Source organism: Mytilus galloprovincialis, chromosome 4 (genome assembly GCF_965363235.1).
Source record: "Mytilus galloprovincialis chromosome 4, xbMytGall1.hap1.1, whole genome shotgun sequence".
In the NCBI taxonomy this organism is placed as follows: Eukaryota; Metazoa; Mollusca; class Bivalvia; order Mytilida; family Mytilidae; genus Mytilus; species Mytilus galloprovincialis.
This window is the reverse complement of record NC_134841.1, coordinates 12,653,840-12,677,079: the sequence shown is the minus strand read 5'-3', so window position 1 is coordinate 12,677,079 and position 23,240 is coordinate 12,653,840. Positions and strand designations below refer to the sequence as shown.

Sequence of the window (23,240 nt, the reverse complement as noted above, 5' to 3'; positions counted from 1 at the left end):
CAATCAGTTGTGACAAAAACACTTGAACTGTCAGGTTCAGTAACAACACTATGAGAAGGTAAATGTGTTGTAGTTTCAGCTGTGTTATCTTGGTGTACATGTACTTGTGCATCTTCTTGAGATTGTGTCATACTTTTATTAGACACTGCAACTGTTGCACTGGGTGCACTTATTTCTGTTTCGGGCATTTCAACAATTGTATCAGGATGTATCTCCTTCTCTGTACATGTACTAGAATCTTTGAAAATGCAATAATTTGGCATAGCACTATGCTCATTCAACTTTTCAGCCAATACTTGTCCCAATTCTGGTTTTTTCTTACTCATTGATAAATTCACTCCATATGCTTTCAAGATTTTAATTAAATCTTTCTTTGTGAATTCTAAATAGAATGTTTCATTCTGTAATGACATAGATTTTAGTCCAAGGTGTGAGACAATTTTATTTTCAGGTATGTCAGTCATAAGAAAATTCATATCAATTGTTTTAACTTCTTTTTTCTTTACAGTTTTTTCAATAACCTTTTTACGCAACGCTTTACTTTTCTCTCTTCTTATGGCTGTCAAGTAATCCATCCTAAACTGGGCTATAGAAACATTTAGAAAAAGATTCACAATAAATTTAAATATAATTTCGAAATGCACACAGGTGTTTACTAATTTTTCTCCCATTTCTAATATAATACTCATATCATCTCGCTCTTCCTCCTCAGTTTCTACTGCTGTCCTTACATAACAATATTTTAAGCAGAATTCCTCAAGTAGTGCATTGTCAGATAAAATGTAATTTTGAGCATGTTTGAACAGTTCTTTTCTGTGCTTTTGAAGGTTTTTGTAACAAAGAAGAGTTCTAACTTTTAATTCAAGACTCTCAAAGAATTCAAAATTTTTATCATGAATGTTTGTCAGACCTTCTGATAAATTTTGCTTTCTTTTAGTCTCCTCTAAAGTCTCCACATATATTGATTCATTGGTAATTTCTGATGCAGACACAATCATTTCATCTAAAATGTTAACCCTGAATTTCAATTGTCTAACCTCTGGTACTTACCCAGGAACAAATAAATTATTTTGTATTGTTTTTGTAAGTTTATATCGACACTTTGCAATGACATATCCACCAATATATCGAATTTTCCCTCTCCCTCCTGTAGATATTTCCATATTTATAGGACAATTAATTTGAACTGATTGACCCGTGCTCTGGATAGAACCTGAGGCATCTCTTAACACATGTATTTGAATTAAAAACATAACTGCTACCAAAATTTGCTTCCCAAACTTGTTTTCATGAATCAATGGTTTAACTGAACTTTCAAGTTCTGATGATTTTAGGTACATATTGAACTTTGTGTAAAATTCAGTAAACATTTTTTGCTTAAAAGTCATCTGTTATTTTGAACAAGTGTTGAACATCTCTAGTACCTTATCATTTTGGACTTTCAACCATTTCATTAGAAAAGATTCCTTTTCCAAAAGTTTATTCTTTAAAGTTTCTGCATTGTTTTCTTCAGGAGTGTCTATGAAATCTTGGCAAGCTTCATTAAAAACTGTGTTGAGGTCCAAAATTCGCTCACTACTTGTACATGTATAAGTATGGTCCAACTCATTTAAAAAATTGAGAAAAAAAATCACTTTTTTCAATGTCTGAATCAGATTCTGTAAAATTCTCTTCATTTATAGGTACTTCTGTAATATTCTCTTTTTTGAAAGCAATTTTACAGCATACATTTTCAAAATTGATCATGTAAAGAACCTCACATAAACGATAAAACTGGTATACTGTCTCAGGATGCCTTTTTATACTGGTAGATTTATAATTGGTCACTTTAATTCCACTGATTGATTAAGCTCGGCCCACTGCCCCACCCACTTGTCCTGGTTTGAATTTTTGCAATCAATTTCCAAATAAAGAATTTGTCATGCCCTGAGATTTATGTATTGTTATTGCAAACGCCAGTTTAATTGGAAACTGAATTCTTTTGGCAATGCATTTTTTGTCGACTGGATCATATCTTGTGAATGTGTATTTGGTTATAGCAACACTCTCATTTTTCCATCGAGTACAATTGTACTCGTATTTCATGTTCATGTATTTTTCGCACTCTCCCTATTAGTCCGTTGACCAATTTGTCACTAAATTTACAAACAACATTACAGGTGCTGATATTTTCAACCCTAAATGTTTAGGTGCCAGCATTTTTTTTAAATAAAAATGATCCCCTTCATCTGTAGATGGGAAACAATGCAGGGGATATTCATTCAATGTCTCTTATTTATCACAATTGAAGAAGTCAGCATCAAGGTTTCTAGAAAATAATTTTACGACCGGTTCACCGTCTGGAATTTCTATGTCCCTATTTAAAGATTTAATAAATATATTGGTTTCTTCGGATGGTTCACCTTATCCTAATTCTGACACAGCATTTGATAGAGATGTCTCATTTTGTCTATAAATTTTACTGAGATTAATTCTGTGAGGAAATAAATATATAAAAAAATTGCTTTCAAAGCAATAATGGCCAAAATCTCCATACAGTTCATCACGTATCGGTGGCAGCTGAAAAAAAATCACCACTAAGGACAACTTGGATACCTCCCAAATATAATACTGGATTTTTTATTTTTCGACAAATAAATTCTACTTGTTCAAATTTTTTTTTTGACACCATTGAAACTTCATCGATAATTAATACATCTGTTTTAGTAATTCGGCATTTTGTAATAATAAATTTTTCATCAAAACTGATTAAATTTAACAAGTCATTGTTATTATGTCGACCATCTTCTAGTCCACAAAACCTGTGTAATGTTGTAGCACCTATGGATGAGGGATACTGTCTGCAGGCTATTCCTGTGTAGCATGTCAATTGGACGCATTTTCCTAATAATTTCAATTGCTCAAAACATGATTTAATTGTGTGTTTTTCCTGTTCCCCCTTGACCTGTCAAAACAAGGTTATGTCCATTGCAAATAAGTTTTTTAGCCAAATACTGTCCTGAATCCATGTTGTTGTTTACATTGCGGAAAATTTAATTTCGATAAGTTGGGTAGTTATCATTAGGTTGAGAGTATTCATCCGAGAAGTTCCGGATAACAAGATGTTACCTCCTCTTTCGTCTAAATCGTTGCGAAACGACAAGTGTGCCAGTTACGTTGCATTCGCCGGGAAATTTGAATGTTTAGACCTGAATGCAACCGAAGCTGTGTAAGGGTTCCGTTGATCGGAAAATGAAAATATGCATGTGATAGAAGAATTATTTAGGAAGAAAATGAGTGCCTTTGTAAGATATACAGTAATTTATTAATATTTTTAAATATTTTTTCTTCAAAGTAGGTTGGGCAATCCAAGATGGCGACTTAGATCCCTTTAGGTTTTTTCAGTATACGGATATGGATAGTAAAGTGCACATTGCTAGAAAACAAAGAAATGTCGATGGCATCGTCAAAAACGTTAATAAAGTAATACAAATAGACAGGAAATACTAAAAAAAATATAAAAAAAAACATTGATTAACAAAATTTAATGCTAACCGAGTCCCTGTGCACACGACCACCTGGGCTTCACAAAAAATAAAGCTTTCAGTGGCCATGTGTTACCTTTCCTCGTCAGTTTCAATCTAGCGTCGTACTACAGTACATGATATATAAGGCATGGAGATGTTATTGTTACAGATCAGCTAGCTCAATTATCTATAGTAAAGGATCCTACAAAGTAATGCAAGATTCATATACAAGTCTAAATTGAAAACTACGTTCAAACCTATGGTTGCGTTGGATAAAAACCGCAATTTCTATACGTGTGCATGTTAACAAATTTCGTTGTAGAAGGGTCTAAAAACAGCACAAACAACATTTTCCAAAAGACCAAAAAAAGTGAAAAAGTATATTTAAACAAAACGCATTTGACTAACAGGTCGAACAAAGGAGGGACGAAAGATACCAAAAGGACAGTCAAACTCATAAATCTAAAACAAACTGACAACGCCATGGCTAAAAATGAAAAAGACAAACAGAAAAACAATAGTACACATGACACAACATAGAAAACTAAAGAATAAACAACACGAACCCCATCAAAAAGTAGGGGTGATCTCAGGTGCTCCGGAAGGGTAAGCAGATCCTGCTCCACATGTGGCACCCGTCGTGTTGCTTATGTGATTACAAATCCGGTAAATAGTCTTATTCGGTAGGTCACATTCATGAAAGGGAAAGGGATTGTAGTTACGACGTAAAGAACATATCCGATATCATTTGTGAAACGGTTATTCCATAATGGTCAACCAACTCGTAATGGCGTCCGTAAAATTTACGAAGGGATGATTTCAACTTCACCATTTGGAACTCTTGGTTTAATAGCTTCCTTGTGAGCAGTAACCCTCTATCAAGAAAATCATGATAGGAAATGCAAGCACGGGAATATCGTATCAATTGGGAGATATATACCCCGTATGCAGGTGCTGCTGGAATGTTGCTACTTAGAAATGGAAAGTTCACAATTGGAAAGCTGAAATCATCTCTTTTGTCGTAAAGTTTTGTTTTCAACCGACCTTCATTGTCAATTTCTAGATGTAAGTCAAGATATGAATCCGACTTAACTGTATCTGTAGTATCCTTTATCTCCAATTCGATGGGATAGATGCGTTCAGCATAGTCACCAAATTTTGAATTGTTTAGTGAAAGAACGTCATCTATATAGCGGAAAGTAGAGTTAAAGGATATTGCTAACTTCTTATCTTTCTTCCTAAGAAGTTCCTGCATGAAGTCAGCCTCATAATAATAAAGAAACAAGTCGGCAAGTAGAGGGGCACAGTTTGTTCCCATTGGGATGCCGACAATCTGTTGAAAAACACGTCCTCCGAACGTTACAAATATGTTGTCAATCAAGAATTAAAGCATCTTGATAATATCGGTTTCAGAGAATTTTTTGTTTGAATCAGAGTGATTCTTTACAAAGTATGATTTATCCCTCCCTAAGACAAGATACTTCTATCTACGTTGGTCATTCTTTTTTATGAAGCAAAGTAATACCAACTCTTTCAATTTGTCTTTTAGTTTGGAATGTGGAATACTTGTGTAAAGAGTAGAAAAGTCAAATGTTTTAATACTGTTACAAGATGAAAGAGAGTTTGATTGAATGTACTCTAAAAGATGTTTGGAATTTTTAAGTATCCACATCTGATTCACGCCACCTCTAGAATAGGCAGTTTCAGAATAACTTTGAAGCCCGTCTTTGATTGCTGATAAAATAGATGTTAATAATTTAGAAAGAGGTTTCGTGGAGCACTTGGAAGACCCAGCAATATACCGTTGTTTGGAAGGACACTTATGTAGTTTAGATATCCAATACAGTGATGAAAGATCCAGTTCTTCATCTTTGGTTGAAATACCAAAGGAACAAAGAACAGACCTATGATTATCCAGGATTTCCTCTTTGGTAAGTGTCGTGAGGGTATATGTTGAGTTTCCAAGTGAATTGTCTATACCTAATTCGTTTATCAAGCAATTAATGTAGTGACCGAACAACTCATGTTCTTTAACCCTGCTGACTGCCATTGGCGATTGCCAAATAAAATTGATCACAAGATGTAACAAAAGGGATCTTAATATAAATTTAATACTTAACGGAAAACAATAATTTTGTGGCCAAGATGTTATGCCACAATCAAAAGGTGTCAATATATTTTTTTGTACACCAGATCCGGATTTCGATATATATACATTGCGCGAAAAATATATAAAATATAACAACTAATTTTATAACACTCATTAGTGTGTTAAAGTTACATTCTTAGACACTTATATAATTTAATTTAGTAATTGCATCAGTTTATTTACAAACTGATCCACACCTAGATAGATTGAATCTTGAGTGTTGCTATTTTTAGACAATATATATATAAATATTTGGTGTAATTTTCAGACTTATATAAATATTTGCATTAACCTTGTATCTATATCACTCTTAGATCCAGTGGACATGTATATTGTATGGTTTGTCACTTGTTTAGACTTGTTTGTATAATATACTTATTTCTAGTGACTGTATAATGAAATGAATCATGATCCTATATGATATATAAAAATTGTTGAGTTAGATTGCTGACAAATAATAAATACATTGTGTATGAAAATAATAATATAACATCTACATACGCTTAAAAAAACACGTGTCTCATGTCTATCTCTAGATTCACCTTCCGTGACAAGGTAACACTACGACTATTGAAGTTATAATTTTATATAGCGGATGTGGTCGAGGGGTCTAGAGCGCTGGACATGGGGCTAAGCGATTGGTGCTGTAGTGTATCAAAGGTGTGAGTTCGAATCCCGCTGAGGGACGGACAAAACGTTGTCAGTATAAAATCTAACTCTAACACTGTTTGGTGTAATTTTCAAACTTATATAAATATTTGCATTAACCTTGTATCTATATCACTCTTAGATCCAGTGGACATGTATATTGTATGGTTTGTCACTTGTTTAGACTTGTTTGTATAATATACTTATTTCTAGTGACTGTATAATGAAATGAAACATGATCCTATATGATATATAAAAATTGTTGAGTTAGATTGCTGACAAATAATAAATACATTGTGTATGAAAATAATAATATAACATCTACACACGCTTAAAAAAACACGTGTCTCATGTCTATCTCTAGATTCACCTTCCGTGACAAGGTAACACTACGACTATTGAAGTTATATTTTTATATAGCGGATGTGGTCGAGTGGTCTAGAGCGCTGGACATGAGGCTAAGCGATTGGTGCTGTAGTGTATCAAAGGTGTGAGTTCGAATCCCGCTGAGGGACGGACAAAAAGTTGTCAGTATAAAATCTAACTCTAACACTGTTTGGTGTAATTTTCAGACTTATATATATATAACTCGTCTAAACATCAACCCAACAATGTTAGATCTGTAAATTTGCTTTCGCAAATTTTTGGTTCTTCCCTCGCCGGGATTCGAACCCATGCTACTGTAATATCGTGACACCAAATCGCATGCACTGCAGCCGTCCCGCTAGACCACACGACCACCTGGGCTCTCATTAAAAGAGCTTTCGCTGGCCGTGTGTTACCTTTCCTCGTCAGTTTTAATCTAGCGGCGTACTACAGTACATGATATATAAGGCATGAAGATGTTATTGTTACAGATCAGCTAAATTATCTAACTCTAACACTGTTTGGTGTAATTTTCAGACTTATATATATATAACTCGTCTAAACATCAACCCAACAATGTTAGATCTGTAAATTTGCTTTCGCAAATTTTTGGTTCTTCCCTCGCCGGGATTCGAACCCATGCTACTGTGATATCGTGACACCAAAACGCCTGCACTGCAGCCGTCCCGCTAGACCACACGACCACCTGGGCTCTCATGTAAAGAGCTTTCGCTGGCCGTGTGTTACCTTTCCTCGTCAGTTTTAATCTAGCGGCGTACTACAGTACATGATATATAAGGCATGAAGATGTTATTGTTACAGATCAGCTAAATTATCTAACTCTAACACTGTTTGGTGTAATTTTCAGACTTATATATATATAACTCGTCTAAACATCAACCCAACAATGTTAGATCTGTAAATTTACTTTCGCAAATGTTTGGTTCTTCCCTCGCCGGGATTCGAACCCATGCTACTGTGATATCGTGACACCAAATCGCCTGCACTGCAGCCGTCCTGCTAGACCACACGACCACCTGGGCTCTCATGTAAAGAGCTTTCGCTGGCCGTGTGTTACCTTTCCTCGTCAGTTTTAATCTAGCGGCGTACTACAGTACATGATATATAAGGCATGAAGATGTTATTGTTACAGATCAGCTAAATTATCTATAGTAAAGGATCCTACAAATTAATGTAATATACAGTCACAGAAAATAATTATATTTATAAGTACGTCTGAGTCAGTGACAACTCTACAACAGATGTATCCATCGGATCGCCATCAATGATGGTGATACATGGCTGTGTACATAATGTATATACAACTCGTCTAAACATCAACCCAACAATGTTAGATATATATATATATATATATATATATCCTCTGTTTTGGTAAAAAAAAGAGTTTTAACATAGATGATGTTATTAATATCTACGATTTGCAATTGCTGAAAAGTCAAATCATTTTTATACTTTTATTATATCTAATACTTTTATTTGTAGACTGTTTGATTCTCTACAAAGGCTCATCAGAAAAAGTCAGTTCAATCGTAAGAGAAGCAGTATTGAATTTTCAAAGTTTGCAAACAGAAAAGGATAACGATTTTATCAGTCTAGTTGGAATTTTACCAGAAGAGACTGCTGCATTTAAATCTTGTAATGCATATAGTCTTCATTCTCATAAGGACCAGCAGTATGGATGTGTATGTATTTTTGAAAGAATTGTTGAAGGTATTTTTTTCCTTCAAAATTTGAAGGAACGTTTGATGATTGAGGTTATTAATCCCTAATATTATTATTAAGTTCGTATGAAACTAGTGACTGGTAAAAATAATGTTTATCCAATTCTTGTATATATCATAAATTTAGTCTTCTGTTCACGATTTTATCATTTTTTACGCACAAATATCGTATAATCGTTATTTTTTTTTCTCTCTGATTGTTATTTGGTGAAAATATGGAAGCTCATTAATTGTCGTGTTTTGAAGCCGGAGTTTACCGATTGTCACCTTATAGTAAACAATCAACAGAGAAGCATGACTATTGAGCACGTGTATAACATGTACAATCAGATACTAGTTTATTTCAGTGGCAGATCCATGCGTATTGCGATCACCTATTTTTTAAGAGAGGGTCAAGCTAATTAAGGTCACTTTGAATACGGGAAATATGTCGGCGAATTGCTTCCTGTAAACTTCTTCTAAAGTGGACAATTAAAGAATTTTCTTCAGAAAAAATATATGTACATCAGTTTAATAATGATAAATATCCATTTTGTTATTATAAAACATATGCATCATTTTTTATTTTTTTTTAATTTGAGGTTTCAAATTACTTGCATTAGTTCACAGCTAATGATATTAAATTAAGTGTATACAGAATACTGTTGTGATACATGCAACAACTTTCATTAAATTTAACAATACTACCGAAAAAGCCTTTTAAAATATCTTAATTTCCCTTTTTTTTTTCTATTCCTTTTCTGTGATGTTTGTAAATCATGCGCTTTATGATACGTTATGATTCTATTCAATACAGTGATTTAAAAGATGATGAGTAACTGAATTATTATATGTTAATAAAGATTCGGACTCAATCAATCTTCGCATTGCGTTTGAGGCATATCAAGTACCGCTACTTTTATAGTTCCCTAAGTTCTGATTGGATGTTTCTTATCAATTGACGCTAAAGTATGATACTTGCTCTCTTTAAGTTATCTGTATATAACAAGTAACGAAGTTATGACAAGTTTTTCAGCTTAAATCGATGAAGTGTATCTGAAAATAATTCATACCAATTTAAAGAAACGCAATTTCAATGTATCAACATGACGCGTGAAAATAGAGCATATCACTTCCCAGTGAATACGAGAAGTTGAGAATGGAAATTTGGAATGTGTCATTGAGCAAAAACAAATCGAGACCACTAAAGAGTCTGACACCATATTCCTAGTGACGAAGTTGAAATCATCTTGGTCCATTTTACGGACGCCATCACGAGTTAGTTAACCGTTAAGAACAATCTGTTTGATTTGTCGTAATTATGATCCTGTGCTCTTTGTTCTCGAATGTAATGTACTGATTAAAATTTATCAGCGAGTTTGAACTTACATTTAAATATACCTGAGGTTTTGATAGGTTTTATGTAGTTTAACTTTTAGTTTTCTATGTTGTATTTGGTGTACTGTTGTTGTAATATCAGTATTTAGTTCAAATTTAATCTTAGATCAATCCTAATTCTCTCTTATTCATTCAAATGTGACGCCATTTTTCATTTTTTGGTGATCTGTTTTACAAATTCAAATGTGACGTCATTTTTTTGTCATTTTTTACAATTTCAAATATGACGTCACTTGCCGTTGAGGTTTTAACTTTTTCGGATGTGTCTATTTTTTGTGATGCATTTTGTCGGGTTATGTAATGTATTTCGGTTGTTTCCTGTAATTAGTTAATACTTCAGTTTTATCATATATCTTTTGTATAGTCATTTTATAAAATTTATTGTATGCAAAAGTATAAATTATTCTAAATGATAGGGATGTTCTGGTACCTAACAGAAAACCCTGGCCGTTTTTGACACAACTTTTTTGTACCAAGTCAGGAATATGGCCATTGTTATATTATAGTTCGTTTCTGTGTTTGTTACATTTTAACGTTGTGTTTCCGTTGTGTCGTTTGTTTTCTCTTATTTTTGAGTGTGAATTCACATTACTATAAGACGTGTCACGGTACTTATCTATCCCAAATTCATGTATTTGGTTTTGATGTTCTATTTGTTATTCATTTAGGATTTTGTCTAATGCTTAGTCCGTTTCTGTGTGTGTAACATTTAAATGTTGTGTCGTTGTTTTCCTCTAATATTTAATGCGTTTCCCTCAGTTTTAGTTTGTTACCCCGATTTTGTTTTTTGTCCGTCGATTTATGAGTTTTGAACAGCGGTATACTACTGTTGCCTTTATTTTTGTATTGTTATCCTTTTTAAACATGGCGTTGTCAGATTTTTTTTTCTTATGAGTTTGAATGTCTCTCTGATTTCTTTCAACCTCTATTTTCCAATAAGTTACAGAATGATTGAAGTATTTTTCAATCGAAAAATGATTTATGTTTGCTTTATAATTGCTTAAAATTATCCGGGCAGTTTGTTTTAAATCTTTACAAAGTATCAACTTTAAAGGTGTTTTTTTATCACAAAAGGAATACTGGAAAAAGAGCACCTGTGTTTTTGGAGATATATTCAACATTGTAATGACAAATGACAAATATCCAGAAGTCCTCGCTTCAATGGTCAAAGACATCACCAAAAACAAGACATTATTCATGAATTTAAAAGGAAAGTCACGTAAGTCATTAAGTCGTTTGAAGACTTTTCCGTTATAGTTTAAACATTCCATAGTTACAGAAAATGAACTTATAGGTACATACACGATTCCCATTTAAAGGAAATTATTTAATACTAACCTAACTTTTTTTTTACTTTCGAAGTCGAACATTTCCCTATACATTATAGTATTAAATATTGAATTGGTATCATCGAAAAAAACCTAAATGTAATGTTTCGCGCGAGAGATATTCTGACTCAGACACCCCCCTCTTTTTTTAAATAAAGGGGTTGCACTTTTAAGAAAGTCATTTTGAATGATTTGCAGTAGTTTAAAGATGTCTCGATTACTCATTAAAAGTGTAGGCTGCATCAGCGTGCTTACAGACGAAGAAAAAGAATTGCGATGTTAAGGATCTCTACATTTCTATCTTTTCTGTTTGTTTCAAATGGTATTTTTTCTCAAAGGTGTGTTTGGCAAAGGAAGGGGTAATGTTTTTTTTTTTTTTTTATTTCTAATTATATTTTAACGGATCTGAGATACTACACAAACAAACAATTCACCTCACCCTTTTTTAGTAATGCATTTATTAGTGAATCGTTGTTTGAGTAAATACCAGTGGCAAATATTTCTGTCAATGTGTACGTCCAGTCGATTCGGGAAGACCTTTTCAAATAAATTATGTGTTCGGTAATGATGATGGATGAGTCTTGATTAGGGGTTAATAAGGCTACGTAACGTGTTTTTTATAACAAATTAATATATCAAGTTTAGACAGATATTTCTGTAAAGAACTTTATAAATAAGTGTTATAAGTATCAATTTTTTTATAAAAATCGTTTCTTTTTTAAATATACATGGGAAAATTAAAGTTCTGAATGCCTAGTTTTGTGTACACTTAACCTACACATGGCCTACATCGACTATCGACTGCATGTAGACAAAACATGATTTAAACTACTTGTAAACTTTGCGTTTTATCAATTAGAACGTAAGTATGTTTAGTTTATGTGTGAGTTACACTAGCACAACACCGAGTTAAGGTCAATGTGAACACGGTCTTACTCTTATTGATATCTATTCAGTAACGCTTTAAAAACAACACCAGCTATTTTTATATATGCCTCAACAAAACAATTATCATCGATTTTTATACAATGGAAAGGAATGTTGGATACGAGAATAATATCAGAGATACAAAAAATCTCACTTATGACAAAAACTGTTTTATTATATTATTATTATTTTATTATTGTTAAATATAGGTATTTATTATGCCTCAGTTATCATTTTCTGTATAAAATAAGTATACACAATATTTTGATTATTTTCTAAATTGTAAGCATTGAACTATTGGACCGGTCAATAGTTTCCAACTATTTGAACTCTATGCATCAATTGACCGCAAGCGACATTATATTTCGCGAAATTTTCAATGCTGGTACGCGATTGGAGGATTTTGAAAATACCGCGGAGTAACGACGTCGTGTTTTACCTAATTTATTTGGGGGTGACGTCATTGCATGACGTAGTCCTAGCATGACGTAGTCCTAGCATTTGAACATGTTTATGGGGTCAACGTTATGTTATGGTTTGACGATAGTTGAGTTATCACCGCTATTTATTGTCTGTTGTCTTTTTCGATGTGATAAAACACTTACTGACTAAATATTTGTGTAACAGTAAGTTTATTGTCTCTCGGATACGCCTCAGGACATCAGTTGCTCCTCGGGACAATAAACTTACTCTTCCACTCATACCTAGTCACAATATACATATATATATATATATATATATATATTCATAAAGTTTTAATAACATTGCGTTAATAAATATATGATGAATAAGAGGACTGATCAGTCGAATAAAATCTGACAACATGACAATTAACGCAAATGACAAAAAAACGAACATTTCCATAAAACAGTACAGTATATATTTTTTTTTAAATGAATTTAAATCTGCATTTTATAATTCTAGTAATGTGGCATGTGCCTGTTCTAACGATAGTAGCAGAAGGTGATTTGGATACTATAGAATGCGTACATCAATTGTTGAAACAGGACTTACCAGTTCTTATCCTTAAAGGAACTGGAAAAGCGGCGGACTTTATTGCAGATTTTATTGAAGAGTAAGACATCTGATATCAATTTGCAGAGAAGAATTTTTGCAAATGTAAAATGTATTATATATTTTTTTATCTTTACTGAAGATATGCTTGTTTTTAAACATAACGATATATGCATTTCATCTTTTTTGTATACATGGTATGAAGTAATGGTGTGAAGAAGCTACAATATCGTTCAAAACAGAATTCATATTTCTATTTACGAAATTAAAAATCATAAATAATATCTCTGACTAGCTATATGCGGATGCTGATATGGTTTCTGTGAAATGCGTTATATTTAAGTGTAAAATGAATCTTCATTTTCACACTGTTGACACTGTTTCACACTGTTCATTGACTTCTTTTTTTGTCACAAATATATATTTCTAATGATATTCGAGGATCTACACGGTGTCAGATTTATAAAATACTAAATCCTAAAAGTGGGACTCTGATATTTTCTCATTGGAAACATCCATCATATACATGTTTGAAAAGAATCGGCTGTAGTTTTCACTGATGTTTTTATCGGTGGAAGTAGGAGGCGATATCTACATGTGTATTATGCTAAATTTATTTAGTCGTGAATTAGTAATACTCTGAATAATATTGAATTAAATCTTATATTAAGCTCTGTCTGTTTTAGAGGTAATTCAGATTCATCGGATGAATATATTAAAGATAAAACGCCCTTGATGTTTGGTGTCATTTCTCATGGAACACAACTCAGCGGTCTTCCAACATTGCTGACAAATATAAAAAAACACAAATGTCTTGTAAGTAAATATTAGTTTTTTGAAAACTGTGATGAATAATACTGATAAAATATCATTCTTACCTAAAAAAAAATTGTATAGACAAAGACGATGCAGATAATCTAACTGAGTACAAAGGTAAAATTTAGTTTGTTCAATGTAACTTTACGTTGATGCATACTCATTCTTGATTAGATGCATATATAAATTTAATAAGATAAACTTGCACAATAATACTACACGGATAATAAACAGTATAAACGGGCAAAAATGCATCTTTTGGTGCTCAAATTTATTATTTTCTTTGCACTTCAACACTTTACAGTCAAGTATTATATTTGTGTTTAAATTTTATTAAAGGTTACATTTGTCGACATAAGAACACAAACAAAACCCGAGGAATTTACTGAAGCTGTTACAAATGCTGTCATTCGTGGATGGTCAAGATGGAAAACGGAACTGGATACTGTTGAAACAAATGATCTTAACGATGAAAATTCGTCAGATACTGAAACAGATACTGAAAAAGATACTGAACCAGATACTGAACTAGATTTGTTAGATTTACCAAGTAATAACCTTTCATTGAATTGATTTTTAAGAGTTTTGCATGTGTAAAATACGTCAACGGTTTCATTTGGGAGAAGGGCGATTTAAAAAATACAATCGACAAAAAAACTGATCTTGCAACACCAACTTTTCTACAAACATATAGCAATGAGAACACCGTCTAGGGGAACTAGAATTACGATTCATTAATGTTCTAGGAAATGCGAACGATGCTGCCATGTAAAAGTATTGAAATGACAGCATAAACAAAATGATTTGTCTTCAGAGGTTTGCATGTACTTATAAATCATCAAAACTTTATTAAAACTTGATTGGGAAAACTCTACATAAGTGGGGTTTATTTTGTATCTTATTTTAGAAACATAACATTGCTGAAGTTATACGATCAAAATGATACCTGCATAACCTATGTGTTTTCCATAATGTATTCTGGCATTGCTTCTGATTATAGATGTAGTACTCTGAAAATCGAATGTTAATCATAGTCAAGCATGAAGATCCAGTATTCATATGGCTCGTGATTAGTGTATACCAGAAAATTCCTGATTTTACTTAGTCTTCGACATAAGCGGTCATCTCAGAGCCAGAGTATAAGACAAACGAGATTTTTGTTTTTGAAATTATATGTTTTCCCTTTAGCAGCAATATAATTACCCCTTACGGGATATACATTAACCATTTTATTCTATATTCAAGATCTTGCATTAACTATTCAGATTTTATAAGATGGCACCTGTGTCTGAGCAAAAAGTTGACGAACCAGGGATATGCCAAAGAACGTCTCGTTCATTTTTTTAAAAGTTCATCGGAAGTTCAATATTTCGCATCTACGTTACAAATAATACAAGATAGTTCTGGGTACCCATGTTTTTGACATTTTTACATATTACGTCTGTTTGTTTTTTCACAGACATAAATGTCAATAACATGGAATTCTATACGACTTTCATACAAGTGAGAGATTAAGTTAGCTATATAATCCACCATTTTCTACATACATTTCGGACCAAAGTTAGGTACATGACAGTTGTTTTTCTTCTGTTGTATGTATTCAAGCGTTTGATTTGGCCTTTTTATAAACTTACTTTACTAATATTGCATCTATAGTTAAAAATAATATGCCTATAATTTCAATTTCAAGCAGGACTGACTAATTTACAATTATATTGACATCATGAAAGATTTTGCAATTTAGATAAATAAAGTGTTTTTTTAAACTGTTTTATAGATGAGGATACAATTTATTTAGGAGAAAGTGTTGAACAGTGTCCGCCAGTGGTTCGTCCACAAAAAAACTATAACAAGATCTCTCCAGTGACAGTAACTATGAATGCTGTTCTGGGATTTCAAAACGGATGTTCGAAAGAAATTGGAAAATTTATGGAGTCTTACAAGGAAACATTAACTCCTGCCTCGTTATCTTTATACTACTACATTGCATATCAGTTCATACAACAAATGCATGGAAATGAAAAATCTGACAAAATAGAGGTAAAACATGTTTACAATTTAATGTTACTCCACACACCGCTGTTATGGAAGGAATGGGTGTAATTTTGACTTCTTAATACGTTCAATATAATTATACGTGTTCTTCATTACTTCATTTCTTTCATATAAATCATGGTTAACTTAGTAATATTTTGATATTACTGAATCCCATGTCATAATGTAGTTTGTAGATTGGTGTATTGCTTTCAAATTTAAGGATAAAATTAATATAGGTAGAAAAGCTGGAATTTGCAGTTCAGACGAAATTCAGGTAGTACACTTAAAATTATTTCAAAGCAACTTGGATTTTCATCCAAATCTTCAGCTATCTTCATGATATATTTATTTTCCAAAAAAAACAGGTTATTTGGTAATTTGATTTATGGCTGTCAAATTGAAATATTTAGATTATAGGTATCTTTCTGAATTCTGTCAAAACTAAATATTTAGGCCTGTGTTTACCTATTAACTAGGTCATAAAATTTTACAACAATACACCTATATACAAAACAACCTGGTTTTTTTTGGTATAGAAAGTTTAATATCATAAACTTTCAAATTGAGAATGGAAATGGGGAATGTATCAAAGCGACAACAACCCGACCATACAGCAGACAACAGCCGAAGGCCACCAATGGGTCTTCAATGTAGCGAGAAACACCCGCACCCGGAGGCGTCCTGCATCTGACCCGTAAACAAATATGTCTACTAGTTCAGTGATAATGGACGTCGTACTAAACTCCGAATTATACACAAGAAACTAAAATGATTAAAAATCATACCAGACTAACAAAGGCCAGAGGCTCCTGACTTGGGACAGGCGCAAAAATAATTACCTTTTAAAAAAAGAAATGTGTCCCAAAGTTACAGTGAAAAAAGTTATCTTAATCAAATGTAAAAATATTTTTTGTTAAATTTAAAGACATGACATACATGAAACATAATATGGTTTAATTACCTCAGTACAAGTGTGTTTTACAAGTAAAAAGAAAGCCCCAATTGTATTTAACTCGTGTATTACTTAACTAGTGAATTCAAAAAGCCCTGCGATTTAAGTTTAACAGGATGTTGCAATTGTGAATGAATGTTATTTAGAAATTAAACTCTCTGGTATGTGTGATCATTTTAATGAGTTTGCCCCAAACAGAAGGTATTGCTTTATATATTACCACTAATCAAAATATTTATCAAAAAGGGATAAAACATTCAAGAAATTATAAAACACAATGATATGTCTCAAATTATAATAAAATATATGATGTTAATTACACAGTGATATTGTTGGCTCTTGTTACCTCACTAAAAAGATAATATTATAACTATTGTATGTAATCATGAAACCTTTGTAGTTTTTCAGGGTTTTTGCCAGGAATTTAGGAAAATTAGTTTGAAATATAAACACCTGCCAAACAAGAAGCATTAAATAAGATTTAATTACCCTAAGTATAGGTGCGGCATTTTGGGTTTAAGAGTTTCCTGAATTAACTCCTAACTGTAAATTCTAGCTTTTCTTTACCTAGATTAATAAAATCCTTAAATTTGACAGAAATATACCAAACTACATAACGACGGGTAATTCAATAAGATTAACATATTATCAAGATAGCTGTATAGTTTGATGAAATTCCAAGTTATTTTGAAAAATTGAAAAAATAAAGTGTTCTTTCTGAATTTTGTCCTAACTGGAAATCCTAGATTTTTAGACCTAGATTAATTTAATTCTTAAATTTGACAGCAATACACCAAAATTCATAATGAACTGGTTTTTAGTAAGTTCAAAATATTTTACTGAGATAGCTGTGTAATTTGATGAAAATCCAGGTTGATTTGAAAATTTGAAAAAAGAATGAAAATGTACTATCTGAATTTTGTCCGAACTGCAAATCCTAGTTTTTTTAATTAGATTAATTTAATTCTTAAATTTGACAACAATACACCAAACTTCATAATAAAAGAGAGACGAAAGATACCAGAGGGACAGTCAAACTCATAAATCGAAAATAAACTGACAACGCCTTGGCTAAAAATGAAAAGGACAAACAGACAAACAATAGTACATATGACACAACATAGAAAACTAAAGAATAAACAACAGAAACCCCACCAAAAACTGAGGGGTGATCTCAGGTGATCTAGAAGAGTAAGCAGATCCTGATATTCCATAACGGTCAACCAACTTGTGATGGCGTCCGTAAAATTTACGAAGAGATGATTTTAACTTCACCATTTGGAACTCAATAACATGGAATGCAGCAAGATCAATATATGACTTAGATAACTGTTTAGTTTGACGAATATCCAAATTGATTTGAAAAAGTTATAAAAGAAATTAAAGATGCCTATGTGAATTTAATCATTTTTGCTCTACCTATTAATTATATTCTATAACTACTCAGCAATAAACCAAACTACCAAATAAACTGGAATTTTGTACGATGGACTGATTTACATTAGTCACGACTAAATTTGAAGGTCCAGACAAGTCGAGACAGGTCGAGACTGGTTGAGACTGAGTCAAAACTAGTCGAGACACGTCAAGCTTTTGCCGAGACCGTTTAAGACTACACCAAGATCATCAAGTTCTGAATCAGACTTATTAAGTAAAGTTGAGACCTAGTCGAGTACAGTTAAGTACAGTTAAGTACTGTCGAGACTAGTTGAGTCAAATGTGTCCTCGACTTTACTGGTCGAGCGCAAAATGTGGTCTTTTCAGACTCTGAGCAGTTTGTAGTTATTGGTGATGAGTTTTCCTTTCTTATTCAATTACATGCATCAATACATATCCTTCGCTGTATTATTCACCTCAGACTAAAAATGAAATAAACAGAATGTTATTCTTTTACAGAATTTTAATATCCTTTTAAAAGAAGCTATTGTGGCTGATAGACATGATTATGTATCAGTATTATTAAAAGAGGAAGGTGTTAAATTTGACGAAAAGTATCTACAAGAAATATATCAGGTAATTAAATTCAAATAATAATTATATATATATATCAATAAATTTCAAATCAATTTCTTTTGTGTCAGATCAAATGATTTTATTTAATAATGATATAAAAAGGTTCTACATGTAGTACCACAAAACAATTTTTGGCGTTTTCAGTTTATTTTCGATTGATGAATTTGAATGTCTCTCTGGTATATTTCGCTTCTCTGTCATATCTATATACATTTTAATGTTCATTGTAATGATTTTTACAATCTTTATTCCAGGAGACACTCATATCTAATATCGAGGAAGATACAGATTTTCAAAGTATATCAAAGGTAAAAAAATATTCAATAATAACCTCATTTTTCAATTATTTTTACCTGGTCATATATATATTTATGCTCACGCACATATACAGATCTTACATTTTCATTTAGACTAATTATATATATATATAAAATATGTGTTCAGCCTTGTATCACCATCACTGGTGATCCAATGAATAAACTATGTTATATAGAGTCATCACTGACGTACTTATATTTATATTTTGCATTAATTTTTAGAATTCTTTACAATAGATAATTCAGCTGATCTGTAACCATTCCATCTTCATGGCGTATATATCACTGTGTATCGACGCTAGATTAAAAGTGACGAGGAACGGTAGCACCCGGTTACCGAAAGCGTTATGTTAGTAGAGCCTAGGTGGTCGAGTTGTTTAGCGCGTCGGGCACAGTGAAACAAGGTTTGGTGCACTGATATCTCAGTAGCATGAGGTTGAATCCCGGCTAGGGAAAAATTCAAATTTGCTAACGCAAATCTACTGGTCTAACATTGTTGGGCTGTTATTCAGACGAATAATATATACAAAATGTGTTTTAAGCCTTGTATCGACATCACTGCTGGTGATCCGATAGATAAAAACTGTTGTAGAATCGTCACTTGTTCAGACGTACTCATAACATCGTTATTTCTGTGAACTAAAACATCTTTTACCCAATCCAAGAGTCTAATAAACTCATCGAATGCCATAGCAATGCATGTGCTTAGTATTGATTTTATGTTTTACAGCTATAAAACATAATAGTGCTGTTTTTGTGTTTGTTTGCTTAGCTTTTTATTACAATTTGTGATTGCTGTGCTTTAGTTTTTATGATGCTTTTAGCTTAGTGTTCATGCATGTATATAATAAATAGTATTTCAATTATTTCATGCCTAAATGTGCATGAAATGGATGTTCTATGACTTTATGTTTTAATATTAGTATTGTGTATGATCATTATGTAAATCTAGTATTTATCGGTTATAAAAGCTCACAGAGCTTATGTTTTTTTTTGTTATGTTGTAACATGCTGATTATAAATAAAGCTTTGAACGAATTAATGAACATCTTGCATTAATTTGGAGAACAATATATAATTCAACTGATCTGTAAAGATTTCTTCTTCATGCCTTATATATCATGTACTGTGTTACGACGCTAGATTAAAATTGACAAGGAAAGGTAACACCCGGCCACCAAAAACTTTATTTTAGTACAGCCTAGATGGTCGAGTGGTCTAGTGCGTCGACCACATTGCAACGAGATTTGATACCATAATACATCTTTAAGTTAGTGGTATGAGTTAGAATCCCGGCGAGGGAAGAACCAAAAACTGCGAAAGCAAATTAACAGATTAAACATTGTTGAGCCGATGTTAAGCCGAATTATATTACAGAATGTATTGTCAGCCTTGTATCACCGTCACTGCTGGTGATCCGATGGATAAAATCTATTGAAGTTGTCACTTCCTCAAATGTTCTTATAACATAATTATTTCTGTGACTGCATCTTGCATTCATTTGAAGGATCCTTTACAATAAATAATTCAGCTGATCTGTACAATTTATCTTCTTGCCTTATATATCATGTACCATGTTACGATGCAAGATTAATACTGACGAGGAACGGTAACACCTTGTCTGGTAAATGTAGTCTAATTCGGAAGGTCACATAAATAGTATTGTTACACACATATGTACATGTACTTTTATGGGTATTACAATCTGTCGGTACCTACTGTATGGGTTTGCATAGGTCTTTATACAAATCGCATTGGCTGCTTGATGTGTACTGGTTAATAGTTTTGACTAATACACAAGATTTTTTATTAGATGTTTTTAAAATTGGTCCAGCTGTCGGAAATTGCAAGTACTCTCTGATAGAACTTTCGTAATTTTTATGTATAAATACCTTGCCACTTCCGGTCACTGTTTTATTAGATTTTTTTTTTTAGCTTTGTATCAATCTGATGTGTTCAGCCATTTCAACTGATATTTAAAGTTTGTTCTTATATTGTGCAACTGTTCTATGTTAGCAAATGGAGGGGAGTATGAGCGCTCACAAACATATTTAATCCTTATTGTATTGTTTTAAATTAAGCCGATAGTTTTCCCAATCCAATTATTTAATATTTTTCAAATTCGGTCATTTTAAAGCCGACTGAACGGTTCAGTTTTATTATTGTTAAAAGCCAAATTGCACAAACTTTCAAGTGTCATACACTGTGCAAGGATACATACGCGACATCATATAAGTTGTCTCGTTCGATGTGTTCGAGCATTTGATTTTGTCATTTGATTTAAGACTTTCCTTGCATTTGTCATTTGATTTAAGACTTTCCTTGGCACAACTTTTTGGAATTTTGGATCCTCAATGCTCTTCAACTTTGTGCTTGTTTGGCTTTATGAATATTTTGATATGAGCGTCACTGATGAGTCTTATGTAGACGAAACGCGCGTCTGGCGTGCTAAATTATAATCCTGGTACCTTTGATAACTATTTCCTATTCTAATTTTCCTCGGAGTTCAGTATACATGTAAATTAACTTTTTGCCAATAATTTCGATTGTTTAAACGACATCTTGGACGATCCGTATAATTTGGAACAAAAAATATGAACAAACATATTATACTAATGCTAAAATAACGAACAATAACTAATTGCAACATAATATTTCATATATATTTTATTAAATGTACATAACAAATCTGGATGTTAAGGTCAATCCAATTTGTAGGCTTTATTATGTTTAGCTATTTTATAACGGAATGTTATTCCACAATAAAACTTGTATTTGAGAAAATCGCCAGCTTTCAAAATGCGAAAACACATACATAACTGCATATGTCTTTTTGAGCTTTCTGTAATTAAGTTAAACCGTTCTTCTAATTAGTTGTGAATTTATTGAAATTTAGAAGTTATGCCTATAATAATGCTGTAGTGGGAACAAATACATTATAACAGAGATAATTCCAATTTTTAAATAAAAATCTTAAATATGTAACGTTTCAGTTTTCTATCAAATTCATAATACATTTAAGAAATGATTTCTTTTTTACTGATCTTGTACACATGTTTAGTTAGGAGTCAGTTGAGGCTCACTTCAGTGTGTGGGATTTTCCGCGCTGATTTGGATATCCATTGGTTGACTTCGGCTGTTATCTACTCTTTTGTCGGGTTGTTGTCTTTTTGACATATTCCCAATTTCAATTTTTCAATTTATTCGTGAAATGCATTTCTAGCAAATGCCATGTTTCAGATTTTCCCCTCCATAGTTTTGTTACATTTCAGTGGGGATCATCGTCAGCTGTTGAATCTTTGAGGGAATGTTGTCTTGTTTTGAAAACTGGAAATTTTCTGGCAAAAACAAAAGAACTCCGAAGTAGAAGTGACCAATTAAAATCGTTAGTGAGCGCCTTGCAGAAATGTAAACCGGAATTAACTGATAATAAGGAGGAATCATCTCAAATGACAGATACTGTCTGGAAAAAAGAAAATTCACTACATTCGAAAATGGCAAAAAAGGCAGAAAAGTGTGGGGTGAAAGTTGATGAAGCCCTCAAAGAGGTAGAAGATATCAAAAAAGAAGCTTTAAATTTGTTAAACTATTGTGAATTCAAGGAATCTAGGGATGAAACCGATACCACTGAAAATATGGAACGCTTCAAAGATCTGATACAATACTTTAAACAACATGCTGATTCGTTCAAATTAGGAGCAATTTCATTAAAAATTATTGCAAACGAACAAATCGAAGGTCTCCATGACTCACAATCAAACGCTGTTATCCTAGCAAACACAGTCAACGATTCATTTATTACGATTTCGGATTTACTTGACGATCTTGCATCATTGATTAAAGACGGAGTAAAGGAGAAACTCTCAATTGAAGAAAATATTTTAGATAAGTCTATACAAGACATTTGCATTAGCTGTAGCGAACAATGTATACAGGCAGGCCGAAACATCTGTCAATCACTGTTGGGATATCCAAAAAGTAAGTTCAAAATATCAAACATTAGTTAGTATATGTCATATACAAATAACAGTAAACAAAAGAAAAACTG

At 32.4% G+C, this 23,240-nt stretch overlaps 1 protein-coding gene and 1 pseudogene across 3 annotated transcripts in view; one reads left to right on the top strand and one right to left on the bottom strand.

Annotated features, from left to right (window-relative positions):
* LOC143071386 (uncharacterized) overlaps positions 1 to 23,240 on the top strand; it is a 60,873-nt gene that overhangs the window by 14,207 nt on the left and 23,426 nt on the right. For all 3 annotated transcript variants that reach the window (XM_076245640.1, XM_076245641.1, XM_076245642.1), the window contains exons 3-11: positions 8,173 to 8,372; positions 10,863 to 11,007; positions 12,968 to 13,118; positions 13,744 to 13,873; positions 14,213 to 14,423; positions 15,651 to 15,913; positions 18,759 to 18,875; positions 19,130 to 19,183; positions 22,465 to 23,170. In XM_076245640.1, coding sequence (XP_076101755.1) covers positions 8,173 to 8,372; positions 10,863 to 11,007; positions 12,968 to 13,118; positions 13,744 to 13,873; positions 14,213 to 14,423; positions 15,651 to 15,913; positions 18,759 to 18,875; positions 19,130 to 19,183; positions 22,465 to 23,170 — 1,977 coding nt within the window. The remainder of the gene's footprint in view (positions 1 to 8,172; positions 8,373 to 10,862; positions 11,008 to 12,967; positions 13,119 to 13,743; positions 13,874 to 14,212; positions 14,424 to 15,650; positions 15,914 to 18,758; positions 18,876 to 19,129; positions 19,184 to 22,464; positions 23,171 to 23,240) is intronic.
* Positions 563 to 3,008, bottom strand: LOC143070911 (uncharacterized; annotated as a pseudogene).